Source organism: Heterocephalus glaber, unplaced genomic scaffold, assembly GCF_053883595.1.
Source record: "Heterocephalus glaber isolate CG9 unplaced genomic scaffold, H.glaber_assembly_v1.0 deba00000470, whole genome shotgun sequence".
NCBI classification, from domain to species: Eukaryota; Metazoa; Chordata; class Mammalia; order Rodentia; family Bathyergidae; genus Heterocephalus; species Heterocephalus glaber.
The window spans coordinates 3,300,182-3,327,182 of NW_028258145.1; the positions used below are offsets into that span (position 1 = coordinate 3,300,182).

A 27,001-nucleotide genomic window follows, 5' to 3' on the forward strand; every position below is an offset into this window, starting at 1 on the left:
ATGTTTTCTTCATCCATTCATCCATGTGTGGACATATATCCTGCTTTAGCAATCTTTCTGAGCAGTCTTGCAGACTGTGACTTAGAGTAATGGTGATGCCTTCCCCTATCAGAGAATCAAGGAAAATCTTCTCTTACCTTTGATTCTGTGCCTTTGTTCTTTGCCCCCAGATTCCCTGCATTTCTAGGGAAAAATCCAAACCTTTCCATCCCACTGTCCTCTGGGAGCCTCTCTTTGCCTGCACTGTATCTGGTCACCCCACATTAATCTGTAAGAAAATTTAGCTCCCCTTTTCCTCCCACTGCTGTCTTCTGACTGGAGGTAGCATTCCTCCTCCCCTGTGTTCCCTCCTATTTTTGTCTCTGTTTTCTGAAGCCTCTCATTATTTCTTTTCAAGAGCAAAACATATCACTAAGTACCTCTCCCCATCAAACCGTAATGACAGATACCTTGTACCTTGGGTTCCTTGAGCTTCTTGGACCTGTTGGTTTATGTGTTTTGTCACATTTGATAGGGTTAGCTACTGGGACCTTTTGAGAAGGTCAGGAACAACCGTCATCCTCCCAAAGGTGGGATCCTACTTAATGGTGAGCAGGGCTATACTATGGGGTCCTTTCTAGGCTTGGCTTCACCCACTTCTCTCTAATGACTGAGCTCAGTGAGAGCCTTAAAATGCTGCAAGAATATTTACAGATAATTTTCAATTCCAAGAGGCCTTCTGGTAGAGATGGATTGTTCCAAGTTGTGAGCTGGGCTTATTAAGTTTTAGAAGGAAGCTTGCTGGTGCTTTCCAAGGGCTGTGTCTTTAAAGGCTGCTTTCCTAATCCTCTGGGAAGCTGGCTCATTAGTCTATGAAAGTCCTGAGGCTTCAGAGGGAGGGTCTATTTAGTGGTTTTTGGTCTCCTTCTTTGAAAGGAAAAAGCTCTGATTTCAGCTTCGGAGCAGGCTTCATCTTCTATTTTTGGTTCTCTTTTCCTATTTTATTATGAAAAAAAATTTAAAGTGAAATAGTAAATAAAGATTTGTAAAATTATATTAGAACAAAGTCATCACTGGGGAGTCTATCTCAGGCTAAATAAAAGTAAAGAATTGTGGCACTAATTCAGCCAGCTCATGGTTTGGGCTGATCCATGAGGCTGAGGGACTTGTGATGTTCTATTATGTCAGATTCTTCCAGGTTGGAAATCCAAGGAGCTGAGTGCTAGCATGAGCACCAGGACTGAAATCTGTGCTCCCAGCCCTGGGCTCCCACTTCAAGCCAGAGCCTCCTGTCTTATATTGGGGAGGAAGAGACACACTGCAAACAATTGGTGCTTTCACACAGTTTCCTGTACAACCCAAAGTACCAACAGCTCAGAACCCTTTCATGGTTCCAGTAGGCCAGGGTGGAGCAACAGGGCAGGCACACTTTGCTCTTCTGGGCCCTCTGGCATGGCAGACATCACTAATCAACCTTCCAGTGCTCTGTGCACCAAGAATGTCCTGGGCTTTGGTCCCTCACTGCACAGTACTTACTAGGCCAAGAGACTTTAATTATCAGCCCTTGTTCACTGATCAGAACCAACACAACAAAAGAAGATTCCCTGTGGTCACCACTGGAGCTCGTGTGTGTGTGTGTGTGTGTGAGAGAGAGAGAGAGAGAGAGAGAGAGAGAGAGAGAGTGAGAGATGGGGAAAGGGCTTCACAATGAATAAATGAAAAGAAGTATTAGGTAAAATAGCAAAAGAGAATGTTTTTCTGAGCCTATTTCTTATTTGTGTCCAGTATGTTTGGCAAAATGCCAGCATTCTTTTTAAGTACAAAAATGTTGTAGCTGTAAAACTTTGGATGTTCCACTGTTGGGAACTCTGTGTGTTGTGTGTGTGTGTAGAAAAATGCATGAACAAAGACTAAATAGTTTAAAACTACATTGTATTCACTTGAGCATACATCAGGCCACTCTTTTAAAGAGAAAAAATAACCAAATCCTGTTCCTGGCAGACATTTGTGATCTTTAATTAGGAATTTAGAGTTTACTGCCCATTGCTGAGGCTTGGCATTGCTTCTTTGTTTCTAATCTCTGATTTAATTCAGAAGCACTGGTTGATGTCTGTTTATGGCTGTTTATATGGACAGCAGGAGGTTCTCTCCAACGTCTCTTTCCTTCTCCCCAGAATTCAGTTTAATTCAGTGGAGCAGGGGTACTTCCAGAATTGTTGCCACATTACAGTTTTCTAGGCTGAGAGACTTTTAATTACTTCAAAGTCCTGCTCCTTCTGAGAATGAAGCACCATGAATTTCTTATCACTGCTCTAAGGCAGGCTTTTTGCTTAGTTAACAGGCATCAAACACTTTCTGTGGGCTTGGGACTCTCACTAGGGGTGAGAAAGAGAGATTCAAAAGGTATAAAAGGCAAAGTTCCCAGTCAGAGAACTCCAGACTTCCAATTTCAATTTTGCTTCTGCTTTGTGATTTAGAGTTGTTCCTTTTTCCCCCATAACCAAGTTCCCAGTTAACTCAAAACCTCCACCTGCACCTCCACTGTCTTCCTCCCTTACTGACACCCTTTCTAATGTCTGTGTGCGTTTAGCTTTCTAACTGAGAGCTAAGGGCAGGGAGCCCCTGTATTCCTACTCCCTTCTTGGGCTCATGGCCTGGGTTCCTTGTATTATTTTGGCAGCCAGCCATGGTGTGGCCTGTTCATTGTCATTCTTCCTTGGCACTGGGCAGTGGTGGGCTCAACCCAGGTCTTGGCCTGGCAAGTGCAATGAGCCTCTTAGAATTGTGCTGAAATACAGTAGTACCTCGGTTCAAAAAAACTTTTGTTTACAAACAAGGTACCACTTTAATGGAGTATATCCAGGTTTCCTGCATCATCCAACAACACATGAGGCAGAGAGAAACTTCTCAAAAATCTTTTAAAAATTAAAGTGAATTCCTAGAAAAACAAAGTTGGTGTAAATTTCTGATTTCATTTGAATGAACTTGCTCTGATTTCAGTGTGAGAGATCTACTCATATTTTTAATTTAAAAGTCCAAGGATTGCTGGGCTCTGGCAATACAATGGTAAAAAAAGTAAGTATTTCAAGAAAGCTGTTCTAGACTTCCTGGAAAATGGTGGCGTGGTAAGCGACAACAACCAGCCTCTCCAAGATTTGGAATCCAGACACTGGAAAATAACAACTTGGGGAAGAAAAAAAGAGAGAGGTATATCCCCAAGAGCCAGGAAGGATATGACAGGAAAATTAAAACATAGAGAGAAATTGAAGAGACAGAACATGACACAGAGAAAGGAAGGGACTGTCGGCACTTTCTCCCCTGCTCCCAGCTCATGGCTCATGGGTAAGGGAGACAGAATCCACAGAGACAAAGTGAAAGCTGTGGACTCCAATAGGACTTCAGGGAGAAACCTGGTGGTGGAGAGAACCAGCAGGTGCTGTTGTGATCTGCAAGGAGAGCTCAGGATTCTGCTTCCATAGAAGTCCTTTGACAGGCAACAGCTAGTAAGTGACTCTGGTCCAAGCACCCGCCATGTCCCTGAAGAGAGTGCTTGGTCAGAGGCCATTCCAGGGAAAGGTTGATTGTTTGAACCTGATACTCAGAGCAAGATCAAGGATAGCTTCACTTCAGGGACCCCAGTGTTATGTTCACACAGTGACTGGAGAGACAGCCATGGTAGACAGCCATGGTCAGGGAATGGGCTGGAAATGTTGTTAATTAATCTAGGGCTCTTTTGCTTGATTCAGATGGAAATTGTGAATCAGCAAAGGGTACCTGTACTAGCAGTCCTGATGTTAAGATGACAGCAGGTAATGCTGGATGTAGACACAACTAGCTCCTGGTCACTGCCACTGCTGACCATCACCATCCAATTCCAGCTTGTGCTAGACACTGTAGGTCATTTCTGCTGGGGACTGAGTCTCTGCTACTGGTCTTCATTGGCTGTTGGGGTCTGGAGTTCTTCAGTGTTAATAGCTCTGAGTATTTATTTGCTGTGTCCACACTACTCAGGATAAAAATCCTAAGTAGATTTCCAGCCCACACCACTGAAGAAATAAATCATAAGCAGATTCACACCAGCACAGGGGGGTCAGTACACCAGAAGGGACCCCTGTAGATATTGAGTCTGAGTGCCTTCTTAATCTACCAGCATAAGCAGGAACATGTCTTGATGTGGGCACTGCCCCAAAATTGTAGATCCTGGAAGAAAACCACACATTCAAAATCACAGAAATTTCCTTTGTGTGTGTGTGTGTGTGTGTATGTATGCTACAGAAAGGCAATAAATCACATGTAAAGGTAAACTCATTAGAATTACAGCAGACTTCTCAATACAAATCTTAAAAGGCCAATAACAATTGTCAATCCCAACTTTTGTGCCCTGCAAAATTTTCCTTCAAAATTGAGAGAGGAATAAGGTATTTTCGTGACAAGGAGCAACTCAAGAAATTCACGACCAGCAAACAAGCATTATAAAAGTTTCTTAATGATATCCTAGAAAGAGGCAGTAAGTCAAAAAGAAAGAATACCTGTCAGGATGAGGAGCTAACCAAAAGGGGAAAAAAAGAAAGAAAATCAGCAACAGGAAATAATGCAATGACAGAAATAAGTCAACACTTTTCAGCAATAATTCTCAATGTGAATGTTCTCAATTCCCCAGTCAGAAGACACAGATTCTCAGAATGAATCAAGAAACAAACCCAACAATATAAAGTGCACAAAAACAACATTTAATTCAAAAAGAAATTCCCAGATTAAAAATAAAAGGATGGAAAACAATATTCCATGCAACAGGAACCTAGAAAAAAGCAGGAGTAGCTATCCTACTTTTAGACAAAGTGGATTTTAAGCCACAACTAATCATAAGAAATCAAGGTCACTACATATTGGTTAAGGGAGCAATTCAACAGGAAGAAATAACAATTATAAACATGTACACACCAAATACCAACACATCCAACTTCATAAACTCTAATGGACAGAAATCACATAAACACCAGTGCAATTGCAATGGGGGACCTCAATACCCCACTGTCACAAATGGACAGATCAACTAGATGAAAAAAATCAACAAAGAAATATTAGAGTTGAACCAAACATTCAAATAAATGGACTCAATAGATATCTACAGAGTGTTCCATCTAACAACAAAAACAGAACACAGATTCTTCTCAGCGGCATATGGGACTTTCTCCAAAATAGACCACATGTTAGTTCATAAACAACACTTAAGTAAATGCAAAAGAATCAGTTATCTTATACATATCATCAGCTCATAGGGCAACAAAACTATAGGTCAATGGCAAAAGAAACCACAGAAACTATGCAAACACATGGTAATTAAACAATACCCTCTTGACTAATCAATGGATCACAGATGAAAGTAAGGAAGAAATTAGGCAGTTACTGTAATCAAACAATAATGTCAGTATGACATAGCAGAACCTGTGGGACACAAGGAAAGCTGTCCAAAGAGGGAACTTTATAGCAGTGAATTCCCACTTCAGAAAAACAGAGTGAATTAAAATAACCTAATGATGCACCTCAAGGTCCTAAAGAAACAAGAACAATCCAAATCCAAAGCTAGTACATGGAAGGAAATTATAAAGATCAGAGCAGAAATTAATGAAATTGAAACTAAAAAATACAGAGAATCAATGAATCGAAGAGTTGGTTAAACAAAATAGAAAAACTCTTAGCCAGTCTTACCAAGATAAGGAAAGAAATGATCCATATCTATGGAATTAGAAATTAAAAAGTCAAATGGATTTGGCTAAAATCCTGAATAGCTACAGGGGATACCATTTTCTGGTATCTTACTCAGTTTCCTCCTTCAGAGTACTGTAGTTTTCATTGTAGAGGTCTTTAACTTCTTTGCTTAGGCTAAATTCCTAAGTATTTCATTTTTCTTGATGCTACTGTCAAAGGTATTGTTTCCCTAACTTATTCTTGGTGAGTTTATTATTCATGTACAGGAATACTATTGATTTTTATGTGTTTACTTTGTATCCTGCTATGCTAATGAGTTTTGTTATTAATTCTAGGCATCTTTGGGTGGAGTTTTTGGAGTCTTCTACATAAAGGATCATGTCATTTGCAAATAACAATAGTTTAACTTCCTCCTTTCCTATCCATATTCCTTTTAGTACTTTCTTTCATCTAATTTCTCTGGTTAATGTTTTGAGAACTGTATTGAACAGGAGCGGTGATAGCAAACACCCTTGTTTTGACCTTGATTTTAGAGGGAAAGCTTTCAGCTTCTCTCCATTTAATATGATGCTGGCCATTGTTTTGTCATGGATGGCTTTTTATCAAATTGAGATAAAGACTTTCTGTACCTATTTTCTTCAGGTTTTTTTTTTTTATCATGAGTGCATGTTGGATTTTGTCAAATGCTTTCTCTGTGTCTACTGAGATGATTGTGTCATTCTTGTCCTTCTTCTGTTTATGTGGTGTTACATTTATTGATTTGCATATGTTGAGCCATTCCTGCATCCCTGGAATGAATCCTATTTGGTCATGACGGATGATCTTTTTGATGATTTGCTGCATCATGTTTGCTAGTGTCTTATCAGGAACTTTTGCATCTATGTTCATTAAAGAAATTGACCTGTAGTTCTCTTTTTTTTGGTTGAATTATTTTCTGCTTTTGGAATCAGACTAATGTTTGCTTCCAAGAACAACTTTGGGCATGCTTTTTCCCTTTTGATTTTGTTAAAGAGTTTCAGGAGTATTGGTGTTAAATCGTCTCTCAATTTCTTGTAGAATTCAGTAGTTTATCCATCAGGACCTGGACTTTTCTTAGTTGGTAGTGGATTTATTAGTTCTTCAATTTAATTGCTTGATACTGGATTATTTGAGATTTTTATATCTTCTTGTTTCAATTTGGTAGTTCATATGTATCTAGGAATCTATCCATCTCTTCTGAATTTTCCATTTTCTTAGAGTACAGCTTCTCAAAGTACTTACCAATGATATTCTGGATTTTAGCAGAATCAGTATAATTGTTTCATATGTTTTATATATTTTTTATCCTGTTAGTCTGGCTGTTAATCTGCATTTATGATAATTAACTTGATAAAGGCTTATAAAATAAGTAAATCTGATACTGGCAAGAAGGAGAAGGAGGAGGAGAAGAAGAAGAAAGAAGCCTGTTCTAGAACACTGTGTTATTTATAAATCCTGGAATGTCAACTTCATTCAAGTAAGAAAGGCCTAACAGGTTGATGGGGCACATTCTGGGAGTGTCTGGTGGGCCATGGAGATGTGATCTCAGGTACTATATCTGTCCCTTACCCATTCCTTGCTTGTGCTACTTCCTGCTCTGCTTCCCATCCTCCATTAACTATGCATCTTTGCTCTATCATACCCTTCCACCATGTTATTCCTGCCTTGGAGTCTGCAGACCATGGACTGAATCTCTTGAAACTGTGAGCTAAATTAAGCCATTCTTCTTTTAAGTTGTGGGTATTCTGCATTGTGTCTTAGCAACAAGAAAGTTGGCTAATACAAACTAAAAGTATTCAGGGCTATTTTGTGAAAAACAGACACAAAAACAGATAAGCGTAATTCTTTCCTCAAGGAAGTTATGGTTTGATGAGGGAGAATGCCTTAGGCAGTTTTCCATTGATATAATAAAATACCCAAGACTAGAGACTTTATAAAGAAAAGAGATTTAGTTCACAATTTGGAGGTCAAAAGTCCACATAGCCTACTTCTGGCGGTGGTGAGGACTACTTTGCTTGCATCATTTCATAGCAGATGGCATCATGGTGGTAGTGCATGAGAGAGGGACAGAGTACATGGTGAGACAGGAAGTCAGAGCTAGAAGAGGAACTAGTCTTGCTCTTTTATAACAACTCTCTTATGAGAACTAAGTTCCCACAAGATCTACCTTAATCTCTTTCCGGGGCAGTGCCCCCAATGCCCTCTCACTGGCCCTTATCTCTTAAAGGTCCCATCATGTTTCATGTTGCCATACTGGGAACCAAGATTCCAACATATGAACCCTTAAGGGACAAACTACATCAAAACCATAGTAGAGACAAACATGTAGATAGTAGAAGCCCCACCTTTGAAAGCTCTGGGAGCCAGTCTCACAGGCCTGCCCTCTGATCACAGGGGAGCCAGTGGAGGCATGTAACCGCTTATCACAGTGTCACCTCAGGCCCTGGCCATTGGGCCATGGCTCACCAACCATCATCAGAATTACAGGCTGGCTGGATTCCATCCTAGGAAAACTCCTTGAGGGAAATTAAAAGTGACCAACACGTGATGAATGGGGTTTGGTGACATTGATCTTGCCCTATGAAAACTCACAAGGGTATTGAAGGAAGGTCAGTATTCTAGGGTAAAGACAGAATGAAGCCTTTGGAGACAGTCAGACCTGAGGTTGAATCCTAACCTTACCACATAGCTGTGTGCCCTTTTAAAGTTCTGTAATTGCTCTGAACCACAGTGTGTTCATCTGTACATCAGGGATGATGATCCCTTGTTATGAGACTGTTAAATTCCCAGAGCAGTAGTCAACACATAGTAGGTGCACCATAAATTTTAATTTCCTTTTTCTCTTGTTTTCATATATCAGTAGGAAGCAGCCATTATGACATATCTAAAGTGAGCAGTACTCTTAGAAACAGCAGTAAGTTATGTCAGCAGAAGGTGGCCTGGAATGAGTATTAAGAAACTGGAATATCAGAGTCCCCAGTATTTTGCAGGGGAAAAAGCATTTACATAGGGTAAAATAAGGAGATCAGGATATGAAAATATTGCTCCTAGAAATCACCCACCTCTTTTTCGTTTCTCCAAGAATATGCTGTGTAGTAATAATTGTTATATATCTGCCTCACTTACTAGATTAAAGCTTTGTGAATTTGTGTTGTGAAAGGCTTTTAGGAGCGACATTTCCTGTAGCCCTGCCCTCAGTATGAGTCTGGGGCGGGGCCTACGAACCTTCATTAACAAGCATTTCAGGGATTCCAACACTGGTCCTGAGCACCACACTCTGGGAAGACCCCTCCAGAGTAAGAGCCACAAAGAGCCTCTGGAGCTGTTTCCGCACTCATCATATTTCCAGTGCCCGGATGTATCGGATTGGGCAAGTTCTGTTGACTGCTTGATTCAAGGAGATGGGCTGACTGAGAAGTGGATATTATCAAATAATTAGCTTCTGATTCCCAAGTCAGTCTCCTGTGACTTTGAAGACACTGACCTCCTAGAACTTCCTCATTCCAGAATGACCTGGCCGGGACCCCACTGTGAGAGTGAGACTCAGCCCCAGGTGGCCATGCTGTTACTGGGGACAGAGGCTGAGTCTATGCGTGTAGTTGCTCCCGTAACAATAGTCCTGCCTTTTCTCTTTCTCTCTCCCTTCAGAGTTGGTTGGTAACAAATTGAGGGGCAGCTCAGTGACTATTTTGTTTGTTGTTGTTGTATACTGTTGATTTCTTAGAACTAAAAGAAATTTGGGCTTGTTGATGGAAAAGCTAGAAAAACAACAATTTTTGTAAATTTTCTCAGAAAACTCAGAGTTCTCTTGAACTTATGTTATTAAAACATCCCTTGAGTTGGTGGTGTCTTATAAATGGTATCAACTTATTCTAAATAGAATATGTTTATTCAACTAAACATTATTGATCGTTTTTCTTTTTGCACTTGTTCTTTATATATTGATTCTCTATCCTTTGCCTGGAACTTTGTCACCTTTATTGCTAGAAGCACCCCAGGACCTGGGCCTTGAGTTTCTTACTGAATTGGAAGCATTCTTCCTGCAAATAGGGGTGGTTATTTCCAAGTTTGCTAAGTAACTCTTGGACAATTAGACTGTATTGCATTTGCATTTTATAGAGTTTCACTTAGAAGAGAAAGAGAGGACCCAGGAGAGTGGCCATATTCACAGATTAGATTACAGCTCATGCTGCCCATAGTTTGTATTTAAATTTGCTCCTAAGATAATTTAATGGCCCTTGTGAAACCTATACATTCATTGGCCCATGAAAACATTAGATGTTTATCCAGATGGTGAGATGACTTTATGTTTGCTTTAAGTTAATTAATGATTAATTTTTGAGGGGTGGGACTGAGTATAGCTCCACTCTGTGCCTTAGTGGTTAGGGCTGTGGGGCCGATCAGGCCAGCAGGTGTCTAATTACTTCTCAACAACAAAACATCTTAACATAATTTCACTCAAGGGACTAGAAATCTTTAAATTACAACAAAAACTCCTGATTTCACCACTTTCTATTCCTTTATGTATGCAATGTGCTCCCTTTTACCGGATCCACATTGTAATTTCAGTTCTCTGGAGATTTTTAATACCTTGAAATTTATTATTTTTGCTTTCTGAAAATAGAAATATGTGCTACTTTTTCCTGAAAACATTGCCTTTTCCTGGGTCTGTTCAGGTTTCCTGGATGTGCAGGACCAAATAGGAGCAGACTCTCCACTCAACTGGGGACAGGGCCACCAACAAAGGAGCCCATGGTAGGACCCACAGGGTGGCCTGAGATTCGGAAATTGCCAACAGTGGATTTGTTTCTGGATTGCTTTCTCCTAGGGGCTGCCTTAAACTCTCCCACAGACACTGCCACATTTACTTGTCTTCCAATCGCCTTTTCCATAGTGACCTTGGAAAGATAGTATTTCAGGTACCTGGGGGGAGTCTTGCCTCACTAAAAGGAGATGCCTTTAGCTTTAGAACAAACCACTGTTAATGTCTGAAATACCCAGGGCATAGCTCAGATGATCTGTTCTGTTACAAGCCATTTAGAAGAGTTTTCTTACAGGAACTTTTGAGGGGCTGAACGAACTTAGGAGGCGGGAAAAGTCCATGAAAACAATGCTCAACTGTTCCCTGGTCAGAAGAAAAATTAAGCACAAGGATGGATGGGGCTTCTTACTGAAAACACTGCATCCTGTGCTGAGGGCACACAGAAAGCAGAGACATTGTCGCTATGCTTGAGATGCTTGGAATTGAGTGAGTAAAGCCCACTCAGGCCAGCATGGACAGCAGCCTGAGCCTGCATGCTAAGAGTGGGAGGAGGGCTGGAGATGAGCTGTGCGGTGAGCAGCTGCCTCCTAAATATAAGAATGGTGTTTGTGAAGGATCAGCTTAAATTAGACTGGATTCAAGGTTATCCTTATAATGTCACTGTCACCGGGCTTGTGTTTCCTTGTGATCTTTGGACCTGAGGCTGGAGTGACAGCCGGCTGGGGATTTCATGCCCTGACAGCCCAACTCCTGCTGTGACCCTAGATGTGTCTGGCAGCAGGAGGGCAGAGAAGAGTGGAGGTGGCAGGTGCATTCCACAGGAATGGAGACAGTGGGAGCAGGAGGTCGATTCCAGGGTCCTGGGTGATGGTGGTGGAGTCAGAACTGTGCCTTGGATGAAGGGAGGGACAAGTGACAGCATGGAGGGAAGGCCCCTGATAGGGAGGATTGTGAGCTGGGTCATGAAGGCAAATTGTTGGGGGAGTGTTTGGGCAGCCTTGAACCCTGGGCTCACCTGTTTACTGCTGCATCCCAGGTACCAACAGCGCCCATCCAAAATATGGTAAATGCTCAACACATCTTTCCTAGAAAGAGTATATGAACCTACTGGAAGGTAACCACTGGGTTCTATACTGTAGATGAGATGCTGAAGATATGGCAGAGAGGTTGGTGTTGGGACTCCATGAACTCATCCCCTGCCACATTAAAACTTGCCTGTCATGGGTGTCATTTTGCTTGTCAAATTAGCTACTTGGAGCAGTCAATACTAGGTGCTAACGAAAACAGCAGTTTCACTGACAGCATTCCCAGGTGTCCTTAACATTTTATCGTGAGCCTTCAAATTGTCATCCTATGGGAAATGGGGAGGTTAGAGGTGCAGGTAGGGCTGCTTGGGTTCTTTGAGCCCCCAAAGATGTCTCTGTGAGGATTCATATGCTGCTTCTGTGTAAGGCTGGCCTTGGCTCGGTGTTCCTTGGTGGTCAAGACACCAGGCTTCTTTCTGTCTCCTCTCCTCTCTGGTTCAGTCTGGAGAATCTAATATTTCCTATGCCTTGGCTTCTAACCTTGTCCATTCCCTACAGGGCTCCCTCTTTCTCTCAGCTGCAGCTAGGATATCCCAGCTAAGTCTCTTAGAAGAGACCCTGATGAAAATGGCCACCCCTTCTCACTGCCTGAGGAGTAACTTGAACACAAACCTGTGCACTCTTAAGTCATGCTTTTATGGTCCTGTCATTGTTCTTTTTTTACCAGCTTAAAAAAAATAAAGCAAACTAGTTAATTAAATGGATAGCTTTGAGTTTTGCTTTCTGATTATCAGGGAGTGCAGCAGTCTGTAGCTGCCTGTGTACAGTCACCAACCTGTGTGCTCACAGTCCTAGCTCTTGCCTGCATGAGAAAGGGGCACTGTGGCCCCGGACATGCACCTCCTTGTCCTTGGCTGGTCCAGAGCCAACTGTATTTCCTTGGAAGCTTTTCCTCTGATGTTGACCTGTGGCATACCTGCTGTCGAGATGTTACTGATGAGTCTAGAGGAAAGCCTTGACTCATTTGAAACTTTTTGAGAGAGAATCCTTCTGTTTAATACCTCACATGAAGGCTGGCACTGGACCAGTGGTCAAGTGTCCTGGGGCATAGGGTTCACATTTGGCAGCAGTGTGTGACTTTTTTGAGTTCCAGCATAGAGCTCAGCATACATCACGTTTCTCTCCTTGGGCTGCAGATGCTTGCAAAGCTGTGGTGACCATCCATCTCTGTCAGGGCTTGTCACCTACTTCTTCATGCCCACAGCTATTAATAGCCTCTCACTTGATCTAGCTGACTTCAGGAGGGCCAGAGTCTCAATGTCCCTTGGTTTCTGCCCTGCCTATCTTCCTACATGTTAGAAGTCACAAACATCAACTCTGGTCTGTCACTGTCTGTCTTGGTGGCTTAGGGTCAGTCCTTTGGCTCTGAGTGGATGAACCTCCAGGTGCCCCTAGACTGAATGTTGGTGTCACTGTCTATGGCTACAGGGCAGCAGAGCTATTATGAAGCCATAGCTTGTCAGTGGGGTCTCATCAACAGCTTGGGTGGGGTGCTGCAAGGCCCCCTCATCCCATTTTCAGGGCAATCCTACAGGACGGCTGGGTTGCTGCAGTCTTTCCTACCTGGGTTTGACCCCCTATTCTGCCTTTCATTCTTAGTTTGACCCTGGTCTACCTGCTTTCTCTCAGTTTACTCAGCCATAAAATGGGGACAAGAATAGAATTTTCCCATAGAGTTGTGGTGAGGAGAAATGAAAGGCCCAGGTACAATGCCTGCCACAAAACAGGTGTCTCTGAAAGGAATTTACAATTAAAGAATTTGGACTCAGCTGTTGGGTTTAATGATAACATTATCAGTGGTCTCTGAGCCAACTGTCTGTAGTCCATGGAATGTTTTTTTGTTGGTGGTGGTGTTTAAATAAACTTTTTACTGGAGTTTTTAAACCCAAAGAATACATCTGCCAAACTCTTATTTGCATGGCCACATTAATGGTCCCCAGGGCAAGGATTCCGGCTGGGCCCCATGCTGCTTTAAGTAGTTCTAGGGTGGTGTCATTGTAAAAGGGTGGGTGGCATTTTCCAGCCATGGTTGCTTCTTGGGTTTACTGTGGGTCTTATGTACACAGCAGGCTCTGGTGAGAGGGGGAGGGACTCAGCTTGGGGGCAGAAATAGTAGTGGGTAAAGCCACCTGTCTTCAGGGTTTGCAAGGCCCACAGAGATTGCCCTTTTTTTTTTTTTTTTTTTTTTTTTTTGCTTTTTTTGAAAGAAACTCTACTGACATTTCCAATGGGGACTAGGATGATCTAAGATTCCTTTTTGCTCTCTCACAAACATGTTTAGAGCAGCTAGCCAGTGGGAGGGCTCTTTCTTACCATCTTTGACTGCAGATTTGGTGAGTTGTCAGCCCCACCATGGGTCTGTGCAGGGGCCACCAGCTGCATTCATCTGAGCTGACCTTGCTGGGTGCAGAATAGGTCTCAGCAGGTGAGGCAGGCATTCCCAGTGCTCCACCCCACCCACCCCATTCCTCCTTAGTGCATAGCCCCAATTTTACTTAGGGCTTCAGTGTACCTGCAAAAAGCTACACTTCCCAGTTTCCCTTGGAGCCAAGTGGGGCCCTGTGCCGAGGTTTTGGGCATGGTTAAGTCATGAAGCTATTCTGTGAGACTCCTGGGAATGGTGCTTAAGAGGGACTGATTCTATTGGGGGTGTGCTTATTTGCCCTTCCAGTGTTCCTTCTGCTTCTGGACACTAATCAAGACTGCTACTTGGGACCCTAGAGGCCATCTTGAATCCTGAGGTGACTTTAAGGATGGAGGATGTGCTAGGCTGGTGGAACAACAAGACAGAAAGAGCATAGACTCTTAAAATATTTTTTTAATTGTAGATAATTGTAGCTTCACATACAGTTAAAAGAAACGATACAGAGATACCCAAGTACCCTTTACCCAGTGTTATGGTTTAAATATGAAGTATCCCCTGAAGACTCATGTACGGAGAACATTAAACCTCATCAATGGCTCAATGCATCATAGCTGAATGGGCCATAAGGAGATGGGGCCAAGTTAGAGGAAGAGGTCATTTCACACCTTTGAAGGGTGTACCCTGTCCTCAATCCCTTCTTTTCCCTCTGTTTCATTCCCTGGGCTGTCCTATCTGGCTACTGTGAGGTGAACAGCTTTCCTCCATCATGCCCTTCTACCATGATGTTTCTGCCTTGAAGCCAGCTGACCATGGACTGAAGCCTCTGAAACCATGAGCCAAATTAAACCTCTCTTCTTTTAAGTTATATGTATCAAGTATTTTGTTCCAAGTGCCATAAATATGACCAATATACTCAGTTTCCCTCTTAGTAACACCTTGCAAAATTATAGTACATCATCACATCCAGAATCTTGATTTTGATACAGTTAAAATCCCTTATATTGTACCTTTAGTATCACATTCATTTCCTCCCATGTCTCTAAACCCTCCTTAACCCCTGGAAACCAGTAGTGTGTTAGGGCCTGGACCTTGATAAAGGCAGAACTTCATTTACCCATGGAATAAGCTTTTATTGATTCATTGATTGAGAAACATAGATATCTATTTTAATTAAGCCATCTCATTTTAAAATGTCATACAGCCAAACCTAAACCTTTACTAAGACAGCAGTGGTCCAGAAAAGGAGGCCAAAGAATTACCATCATATTAGATAAAATAAAGACACTTAAAGTTGGTTTCAAAGAAATAGGAAATCTCAGCTAAATTAAGAAAAGTTTAGGGATTGTTGCTTTCATGTACTGCTGAATTTCCCTCCTGTATGACAGGATCCCTGAATGTTATGAAGTGATTTTGACTGTTTTGATTCCTTATCTATAATTTATCTTAAATATTTTGTGCACTACAAACATTTTATTTATAATAATTTATTACATTCTAAATCTGCCTTTGTGATTTCTGGAGGTGGCAATATTTCCTTGTGGATTTCAGTTCTGAATCTCAGAAAGAAATTAGTGGAGGAAGTGGAACTGAATGTCCAGAAATGTTCTAGAAACTTGGTTGAAATGTGCCAGGCCTTCTAGGACCACTGGAGAGTCTCTGCTGGCTGCTCACACTGTATGTCATGATTTAGATCTAGGACGTTTTCCAAAAGTCTGTGTGTTCAGAGCTGGGGCTTTTGGAAAGTGATTGAATCATGGGAGCACTGTACTCCTTAGTGGATTAATCCATGGATAAGTTCATAGTTAAATGTATTGTTAGGAGATAGGCCCTGGTCAGAAGAGATATGGCATTGAGGGCATGCTTTTGGAGGATGTATCTCCCTCCCTGGCTGCTTCCTGGTTGCCGTGAGGTGAGCAGTTTTCTTCCACCAGACCCTCCCACCATAATATTTCTGCCTTGGAGCCAGCCAACCATACACTGATTCCCCTAAACCATGAACCAAATTAAATGTCTCCTCCTTTAAGTTATGAGTGTTGGGTATTGTGTCCCAACAACAGGAAAGCTGACTAACACACTGTATTTCCCTTTTCAGGGGCTGGAGTCAGAGAGGAAGTGTTTCTCATTTGGAAGGAGATGGAGGAAGCCTGTAGCATACTGGCACAGGTCCAGAGTCTGGTGACCGAGCTTCCAAAGTCCACTGTGGCCCCAACAGACTGGGGTGGGTGCTTTTTATGGTCCCTAGTGTGAAAGAGTTATGAATGTCAACTGTTGGAGATAGAGGCTGTTTCTGTGTTTCTAACCAATGAGATTACCTTGGCTGAGCTATGAGGAAAGCCTCCAACGCCATTCTATTTTGTGTGTGTGTGTGTGTGTATGTGTGCATAAACATGCATGTTTATAAATTGTCACAGAAGAACTACAGCTGGAAAGTAGTTAAAGTAAAGATTCCTCAGGTACTATTGCAAGAGGGGAAACAGGCCTTAGTACAGAACTGGGCTCAATTCTGAATACAACATGGAAAAGTGGGAATTTATAGGTTAGGAGCAGAGGTGAGGGTCAATAAATGGAAAATTACAAAGAGGAAACTTCCAGGGTAAGAAGGATTCTGGCTAAACTGATCTAACAGGATCCTTACTAAAGGCAGGCCAAGGTGATCAGACATCCCCTAAGGGATAGTGGGGATGAAGAATCTGATGAGATATCAAAAGTGATCAGATACTAAGGGAAGGGGATTCTGGATACTCTGATGTAGCAGGACTTAGGCCAAAGTTCAGCTGTGCAAAGATGAGCACTGTGGCAGTTATGGTGGAGGGTTACCTTGACTGTCTTTGGGATTCACCTAGGGGATTGGTAGAGCATACTTCAGGGTGTGTCTGGCTGGGTCATGGAGGCATGGCCTTGGGGTCTATGTCTGGTCCTTGGCCACCTCCTCTCTGGCACTGTTTGCCTGCTCTGCCTCCTGGCCACCATGAACTAAGCAGCTTTGCTCTGCCACACCCTTTTTGCTGTGATATTTCTTCCTTGGAGCCAGCCAACTACGGACTGAATCCACCAAAACCATGAGCCAAATTTAACCTCTCCTCTTTTAACTTGTGAATGTCAGGAACAAGAAAGCTCACTAATATAAGCATAGAAACCCATAGGTTAAGGCCTAGTTGAGCAGAGGATTCAGAGGACCCAGACTTAATTCTGGTCAAAGGGAGATACTACCAAGAGACATGTACTCTTAGAGGGACCACGAGAAGAGAGCAGTAATGGACAGCCTAGCCTGGGCTCTTGCCTGTAGACTGAATCACACTCAAACTGTCGCAGGCAATCATCTGACTCACCCTCAGATAACCACATGGAAGGCTGAATTCATTTTTTCACATCTTATTGAAGGCCATTGCTCTTCTGGAGCAGGATCTACAACCTTACGGTAGAAGGCTGGCCAGGCCAGGAGAGGGGTATGGACTGTTTGAGGGGTAGAGGGTAAACATGGGTTCACATAATTAATATTATGAGGAATTATTCAGTTCACCTGCATATCCTGGTCTTGAGTTTAGAGCTCTTTCATGTAATTTAGAATAGCACTTGGAATTTTAGCATTCAGAAGATTGACCTGCCCTCTCTAAATGGTAATGACAGCAATGATGACCCCTGAGTGAGCACTTCCTGTGGATCAGTAGTAGCCCCTCCTATTTAGACCATTTGCTCCTCATAACTCCAGAGGAAGTTATAATTTCTATCCTCATGTGACAGGTGAGGAAACTTAGGTGCACATAAATTAAGTAATTGGTGCATAGTCACACAGCTTCCAAATGTGGGGTCTGGTATTGAATTCAAAATGCAGAACAGGGGCTTACACATACACACACACACACACAAACACACACATACATACATATGTATATAGTACTAGGGATTGAACCCAGGGTGTTCACACTGAGCTACATCCCAAACCAGTTTTTTGAATTTTTTAGTTTGAGACAAAGGCTCACTAAGATGCTCAGGCTGCTCAACCTTGCAATCCAGAGTGCTGGGATTACAGATGTGCACCACCGTGCCCTGTTCTGATTATATTTTTTAAAATATTAGTAGTGATGAGGTATTCATCTGAACATTACTTTTCTAGTTACTAATTAGCATCTATCCTATCATGAAAAAATGAAAGTGCTGGCCTGGTATTTGATGTGCTCCAGCCCTTTCTGCACCGTAGAAGCAAGCTCAGTGAATTTTTATTAGTGAATGACATTGAGACTACAAGGAATATTTTTCCTCTTCTTTTCTTGTCAGCCAAAGCATTTTTCACAACAAAGAGCCTACATTTTAGAGTGAGAGAAACCCAGTTATAAACCCCAACTCTATCATTATTCTGTTCATCTCTTTTAATGTTAGTTTATTCTTCTGCAAAATGACCATAATACTATCAATATGGAGGGTTTATTGTAAAAGTTAAGTGAAATCATGCATGCTTTGCAGCAAGCAGTTACCTAATCTTGCAGATTTTCCCTTGCATCTGTAGAGGCGTTGGTACACTGATTTTCCTGCATGAATTCTTGAGGTAGGAGAGGATTTTCCTCTGCAAGGCACTGGTTTCCTTTAGGGTGCACCTGACAATAATAATAGCTAATGCTGAAAGCACACATCTTATCTGTCAGGCTCTGTTCTAGGTGCTTCACACATTTAGCTCATTGAATCCTTACCACACATCTTATGAGACAGATCCTACTGTATTATTATCTTCATTTTGGGTTGATTAACTTACCCAAAGCCCTACTTCTAGTAAGTGATGTAGCCTGCATTCAAAATCCATTGGTATCTGACTCCACTACCAGATAATCCATATGGGATTCAAATTTTTAAAGCTCCCAGGTGAGCAGAATGTGCAGCAAGGTCTAGAACCACTTCATGGCTGTGGTGCCTCCCAGCACTGCCTATGTTATGGAGGTCTTCACAGGGCCTGAGAGCAAGGAGGCCAGGCTGACTTGCGACAAGGATGCAGAAATGGGAGCAGGGATATTGTTATGATTTAGAGCTAGATATCCCCATAAAGCCTCATATGATCATACATAGGACCTTTGGAAGGTGATTGGATTCTAGGGGCATCATAGCTGACTTGCTGTTAGGAGGTAGGGTCTAAAGAGTCAGGTCACTGTAGGCATGACTCAGAAGGCTCTCTGACCCTTCCTGGCTGCTCCCTTGACTCTCTCTCCTTCCCATCCACCATGCTGTGAGCAGCTGTCCTCCACCATGAACCTTCTGCCATGCTGTCCTGCCTTGGAGTCAGCTGACTATGGACTGAAACATGAGCCAGAATAAACCTCTCCTTAAATTGTCCATGTTGGGTATTTTGTCTCAGCAACAAGGGAAATGACTAAGACTGACATGTTTAGAGAGAGGGAGAGGTTTAGGCATAGATGAACTTGTCCTGTGTGACCCAATAAGTTTCTGCTGACAGTAGCTTCTTCCTGTGATTTTGTGTCCTGACTTGGGCATGGGATACCAGCAGCTGTGGTTGCTTTGCCAAGACCACTGTTATGGGGGTCCCAAAAGAGGGGCCTAGTCAGGCTTGTCTGGGGTTGCTGCTCACTGGTAGAGACACCCCATCTAAGAACCCAGACGATCTCCTGTCATCCTGAGATAATGAAAATGAGGCAGGGAACTCAGGGTAAAGTAAGCATTTTGCCAGGAAAGAGGTTGGTGATCCTGCTGCTAAGGTGTTTGTTTGGGAACAGTGCTATAGATTGAACTTATTGCCCTCTTCCATTATATGAAAATTTTCTGGAGAAAAAAACCTGACAAAAGTATATAAAACAATGTTTTTAAAGACACTGAACACCAGCAATGAAGGTCAGTAATCCTTGAGATACATGGAAAAAACAGTGAGCTGTAGATTTTCCCAGTTGACTGCCTTGAAAGAATGTCCAGGCCATGGTACATGAAGGAAGAACCCAGGCAGAGCATGGAAAGCATCCTGAGTTTGGGAGATAGAACTAAAACTCAGTCTGGAGAGACCAAGGCAGCTAGAATTCAAATAACAAAGAGAGAGGGAGAGAGGGAGAGAGAGAGGAAGAAGGAGAAAGAGGTGAAGGAGAAGAGAAAGAGAAGAGGGAAAAGAAGAATAAAGAAAGAAGGAGTAAGAGGAGAGACAGAGGAGGAAGAAGAGGGAAGGAGGAGAGGGAGAAAATTCCAGAAATCTGCAGAGAATTGCCTTGAAAGTTTTGCTTAGCTTGTGCATTAAAGAAAATTACTTTATGCTGGGGAAAGAACCCTTGAGAAGCAATAGAAGGAAAAACTTTAGAATTCACACAGACTCAGGCATAGTGCTTCTTCTCTCCAACCTGAAAACTTTGTGATTTATAGGATTCTGGGTAGACTACTTGGAAAGGACTTGTCTCAGTAATGGAGAATGATTAGCCTTAAACTAAACACCTCTCTGGGAGCTCCTAAGATATTATCAAAGCAAGACATGTGAAGAACAAATTGTTTCTAGTTAACATAACTGCATCTCAGAACAAAGTTCAAGAAGATTTATAGGAGTACAAAACCATCCAGTACCCAACAAGGTAAAATTCATGACTGGCATTCAATCAAAGATTACCAGGCATGAAAAGAAGCAGGAAAATGTGCCTCCTCATAAAGAGAAAAATCAATCAAAACTGGCTGTCATCATGAGACTCAGAACTGGGTAGAAACTGAAGGCCCCGTTCATAAGCCAGAGATCAAAGACTGAGCCTTGAGACTGGTCCTGGCATCAGGCAGAGACCCATGCTCCTGTTAGACAGACTCAAATTTTGCTCTGTACCATTTCCAGCCTTTTAGTAGGCCTGGGGACACTCACCCTTCTCCCAAGACTATGCAAGCCCCTGAGAGTGGGAGATTCTGGTGTGACCTGTAGGGAGCAAGGCAGGGGATGTTACCAGGACCTCTGCCTTGGGTCCTGGCCTGTGAGCCATGACAACACAAGGTGAATTCAAGAGCAGACAGAAATGAGACTTAGAGTGGAGAAGCTGAGTCTTAGGTCCTGGTCAGTGCTGCTGATGGCAACAAAGACAAAGGCCCCCAAGCACATTCACTATTTATTGAATATAATCATGGGAAGGAACAGGGAGCAGGGTATGTATGCTTTGAAGGCATCTAGTGAAATGCTGCCTAACACCTGGCATGATGGCGCCAGGCAAGGCTGTTAGTGAGTAAGCACTGTTTATCTTGCTTGGATAGAACAAACCAGTACTAGGACCAGGTGCAATTAGCATGCAACCCATTGGGTCAGTGAGAAGCCATAATTCAGAGGAAAGGGTTTTAATTGGGGTCATACTGACCTCAGCTGCACATAACTCAGCAGAGTCCTGCCACTTCACAGACCAGGGCCTAGGTTTCCATGGCAGCCATTGAGGGAGGGGCTATACTTGCCCAGTCCACCATCTGACATGGCCATTTGAGTTATATAGAGCTTCAGTCTGTCTCTTGATATAAAACAATATAGCTGAATTATGGAAGGCAAGAAGCACATGCCACTCATAGCCCGCTTGTGCTGTAGGGATGTCTCCTACAATGACCTAGCTTACTGTCAGCCTTGGTGGCCAGGAGACTGTCTCCACTACCAGTCCCCCAACCTCAGGTACCACAGCTTTTACCAGGCCTTTGCTTGTAAACAAGGCCCTAGAACTACCCTGACACTTGGCAGAAACCTGTGCCCCAGAAGGATGGACTTGAGTTTCAAACTGCATCTCCTCCAGCTATGGCATGGAGCTTGGTACCTCCCAAAACTTTAGGTGTTTGCATCTGACTTGATCCAGCTTAACATCAGTCCACATGGCAAAGCTACTGCCTTCACAGGCACTACCTCACCTCAGGTAGCATAGGATGGTATAAGACTCCATTTATTCAGAGTAGGGCAAAGTAGTTAGAACAAGACTGTCTTGAAACTTAATGGTGGGCTGGTGAAAGCTAACATCGGGTAGACACTAATAGCCCCTATCCCCAGACTAGTCTATGGAAGGAGCCTCTGGAATAGCTTTAGGACCAAGAGAAGACAGGTTCCAGGCTATCAGACTTCTATTCCAGGTAGCATCACCTGTGACTGGTTGCACCTTCATCCTACCTTGGTGTTGTGCTGGTCTTGGTGGGCTATAGATTCATGATGTGACACAGCTTCATGGCACAAGTGGTTACAAATGTGACATAAGAGCGTTGAATTGGCCCATCCCCAGTGACTCTGCTCACAGATCAACAGAATCAAGCAGTGCCTAACCACAGGCCGGTAACAGTGCATGAAGCACTTGAGGCTACCCTAGTCCCAGGAAGATACTTGTGTGGACAGACTGTCCTTCCTAGACATTCTCCTGGTTCTTTCTGAACAACACATCAACAGTGTATTTGGGACACATCTAGGCTTGAGTTGTCCTTTAGTACTGAAATAGTGACAACACAATGGCAGACTTCTGGCTAATCTGGACCTGGTTGTGATCCAGTACTGCAACAGTGGAAGTGTCTATGGGACCTAAGAAAATAAGCAGCCTACTTAGAATTTCTCGAAAGACACTCACAAACAAAGCCACATTTAGAAGACTAGAACAATATCTAATCCTTCAGTGCCCAGACTGTGTTGTACACCAACAAGCATCCAGAGATTTCAGGAAACCATGACCCCACTTAGTAAGGTGCCAGAAGTAGATCAGATAGATCTACTATCATGACAGGAGAACTCTCAGATAGAGAAATTAAAACAACTGGTGTAAGGAATTCAGTAAGCTTGAAGAAAACACAGAGAAATATTTCAATATTCTAACAGAGAAACTTAACAATGAGATGATAGCAACTTTTTAAAAAAACAAATTCTTGAGCTGAAAAATACACATCTGTAATTATCTTGAATGTAAATGGATTAAAAATTCATTTAAAGACATAAAGTGACTAGTGGATTTAAAAAAAAAAGATCCATTTATATGTTGTTTATAAGAAACTTACTTTGCTTTTAAGGATACACACAGGCTGAAAGTGAAGGGATGGGGTAAAATATTCCATGCAAATGGAATCCAAAAGAAAGCAGGACTAGCCATACTTATGGAAGATAAACTCAACATTAAATCAAAAGTAGTAAAAAGGGATAAGGAAAGTCATTATATTATGATAAAGGGGTGAACTTGGCAAGAGGCAATAACAATTATAAATATATATGCATCCAATATTGAAGCACTGAAATATGTAAATATTAATAGACCTGAAGGAAGAGATAGACTCCACTGAAGGAATAGCTGGGAACTTTAACACTTCACTTTTATGAATGAACAGGTTATCCAGACAGAAAATCAACAAAGAAACAATAGAGTTAAATTGTATCCTAGGCCAAATGGATTGAGCGGACATCTATAGAAAATTCTGTCATGCAGCTGCCAAATACACATTTTTGTCATCAGCATATGGAATATTCTCCAAGATAGATGGTATCATAGGCCACAAAGCAAGTCTCAACAAATTTTTAAAAGTTGAAATCATATTATGTATCTTTTTCTGGTCACAATGCAATAAAATTTTGAATCAATAATAACAAGATTGGGAAATATATGGAAATTAAACAACTTACTTTTGAACAATCAATATATGAGGGAAGAAATCAAGAAGCATATTTTAAAATTTTTTGAAATAAAAAGAAAACAATATAGCAAAACCTGTGGGATATGGCAAAAGCGATACTAAGAGGGAAGTTTTAGCAAACATTGGCCACATCAAAAGAAAGACTCAAATTTGAAAAATCTACTACAACATCTCAAGGAACTAGAAAAACAAGAACAAACAACTCAAAATTAGTAGAAGGAAAGAAACAATAAAACTCAAAGTAGAAATAAATAGAATGGAGTCTAAAAAGTAATACAAAAGGTCAATGAAATAAATGAGATAAACAGAAAATATAAGTCCTTAGCTACTCTAAGGAGATTCAAATCAATAAAATCTGAAATGAAAAGTAAGATGTTGCCACTGATATAACAGACATAAAAAGACCACTAGAGAATATTATGAACAACTATGTGCCAACATATTTGATAAATTAGAAGAGGAAAAATTCCTAGATGCATAACCTTACCAAAATTGAATGAAGAAATAGAAAACCTGAGCAGACCGATAACAAGTGAAAAGATTCAATCAGTAATAAAAAGGCTTCCAACAAAGAAAAGCCCAGGACCAGATGACTTCACTGCTGAATTCTACCAAACATTTTTAAAAACTTAATACTAATTCTCTTTAAGTTATTCCAAAAAATAGAAGAGGAAGGAATTCTTCCAACTAACTTCTATGAGGCCAGAATTACCCTGATAGCAAAACCAGATAAAGACACAACAACAACAAAAAGAAAACTACAGGCCAATATCCTTGATGGATATAGACACAAAATTCTCAATAAAATATGAGTAAAGCAAACGTAACAGTATGTTAAAAAGATTATTCACCATGATCAAGTGGATTCCCCTTAGGTATGCAAGAATTTTTCAATATGTGCAAATCAATAAAACTAATATACCTCATCAGTATAATGAAGGAAAACCCCTATGGTCATATCAATAAATGTGGGATAGATATTTGATAAAATTTAACACCTTTCATGATAAAGCCTCTGAACTAATTAGGAATGTTCCTAATAAGGAACATACCTCATCATAACAAAGGTGATTTTTAATAAACCAACAGCTAACATTATACTGAATGAGAGAAGGCTCAAATCGTTCTAAGATCCGGAACAAGACAAGGATGCCCACTTTCATTCAAATAATTCAACATAGTTCTGGAAGTCCTAGCCAGAGCAAGCAGACAAAAGAAAGAAAGAAAAGGCATTCAATTTGGAAAAAAAAAGTCAAATCTCTACTTTTGAAGATAGAATTTTCTTATATATAGAAAACCCCCAAAACTCCACCAAAGAATTGTAAGAACTAATAAAAGAATGCAGCAAAGTTGCAAGATACAAAATCAACACCTAGTTTATGTCTAGGTGTTCCCCCCAAAGCCTCATGCACTCATAGGTGGGGTTTTAGGGAAGTGATTAGATCATGAGGGTGTGTACTCATCAATGGATTAGCCCACTGATGAGTTTGTCGCTGGGTGTGATGTTGGGAGGTGAAGCCCAGTGGGAAGAGGTGGGTCACAGGGGGCATGGTCTGGAAGGGTGTATATTCTTTCTCCTCCCTTCATCCATTATTTTTTTAAAATTTTATTTTGTTGGTACATTTTAGGTATACAATACAATGACATTCATCATTGGAAATTTGCACCTGTACATAATCTCTCTTGGTTCTTATTTTTCCCCATTCCCCTGCTCTCCCTTTTACCCCTCCATCCCTCCTTATTTACAAAGAGTTCATTTGCTTTTTTTTCTTTTCTCATATTAATTCCATTCCCTTCTTTCCTTTCCCCTACCCCTCCCACTTCCCCTACCCCTTTGCCCCTTTTCTTCCTATTTCACATTATCTATTACACCATTTAGTCCTTATTTACACTTTCAGTTTCTCACACGAGAGAAGCTATTTGGTACTTACATATGTGTGTCCTATTTATTTCACTGAAGAGTATCATCTCAATGCACATCCATTTAGCAATAAATGTTTCTAATTTCTCATTTTTTATGGCTGAGTAGCACTCCATTTTATAAAAAAAAAAAACAACCCACATTTTCTTTATCCAGTCTTCAGTTGATGGGCACTTGGGCTGCTTCCAAGTTTTAGCTATTACAAATTGTGCTGCTATGAACATAGGTGCACATATATCACAGTGGTTTGATTATTTTAAGTCTTTGGGGAAGTTACCCAGAAGGGGAATAGCTGGATCAAGTGGGACTTCCAGACCTAGATCTTTGAGGTACCTCCATACTGATTTCCACAGTGGTTGCACCAGTCTACACTCCCACCAGCAGTGGAGCAGGGTTCCTCTTTCCCCACAGCCCCGCCAGCATTTGTTATTGGTTGATTTCATGATAGGAGCCATTCTTTCTGGGGTGTGGTGGAATCTCAGAGTTGTTTTCATCTGCATCCCTAGAATGACCAGTGATGTTGAGCATTTTTTCATGTATTTATTTGCTATTTCTATTTCTTTGTCTGAGAAATATCTGTTCATTTCAGATGCCCATTTTTGGATTGGGTCTTTAAATTTGGGAGGTCTGATTTTTTAAAGTTCTTTATAGATTTGAGATAGTAGATGTTTGTCTGAGGAAGAGGAGGTGAAGATTTTTTCCCACATTGTGGTTGTCTCTTCACACTGTTGGTGGTTTCTCTTGCTGTGCAGAAGCCTTTTAATAAGAAGAGATCCCACTTGTTGATTGTTTGTGCTAGTTCATGGGCAACTGAGGTTTTGTTCATAAAATCTTTTCCTATACCAGTGTCTTCAAGAGTTCTTTCTAAACTCTCTCCCGGCCAGTTTAGTGCTTCTATTTTAATACTTAGACCTTTAATACATTTAGATTTTTGTTTAGTGCATGGTGAGAGATATAGGTCTAGTTTTAGTCTTTGGCAAGTTGAAACCCAATTTTTCCAGCACCATTTATTAAAGAGGCTATCTTTCATCCAGTGAGGGTGCTTGGCTCCTTTATCGAAGATGAGATGACTGAGTGTGTCTGGAGTTGTTTCTGTATGTTCTAATGTGTTCCATTGGTCCTCAGGTCTGTTTCTTTGCCAGTACCGTGCTGTTTTTATCACAGTAGCTTTGTAGTATAGTTTCAGCCTGGGGATTGTGATACCCCCTGCCATATCTCTGTTACCTAGAATTGCTTTTGCTATTCTGAGTCTCTTCTCGATCCAAATAAATTTTTGGATTGTTTTCTCAAAGACCCTGAAACATGCTGCTGGGATTTCAATTGGGATTGCATTGAATCTATATAGCAGTTTTGGAAGTATGGCCATTTTCACTATGTTGATCCTTTCTACCCAGGAGCAGGGGATGTCTTTCCATTGTCTGATATCATCTTCAATCTCTCTTTTCATAGTGCTATAGTTTTCAGAGAAGAGGTCTTTGATTTCTTTCATTAGGTTGATTCCTAGGTATTTCAGTTTTTTGGATGCTATTGTGAAAGGAATTATTTGCCCTATTTCTCTCTCAGTGAGTCTGTTGTTCATGTAG

The 27,001-nt window shown here is 41.5% G+C and overlaps 1 protein-coding gene across 1 annotated transcript in view; it reads left to right on the forward strand.

Moving 5' to 3' along the window:
• Window positions 1–27,001, forward strand: part of Vwa3b (von Willebrand factor A domain containing 3B) — a 315,053-nt gene that overhangs the window by 163,377 nt on the left and 124,675 nt on the right. The window contains 1 exon segment of the mRNA XM_087203240.1: window positions 16,011–16,136. Within this exon segment, the coding sequence (XP_087059366.1) occupies window positions 16,011–16,136 (126 nt within the window).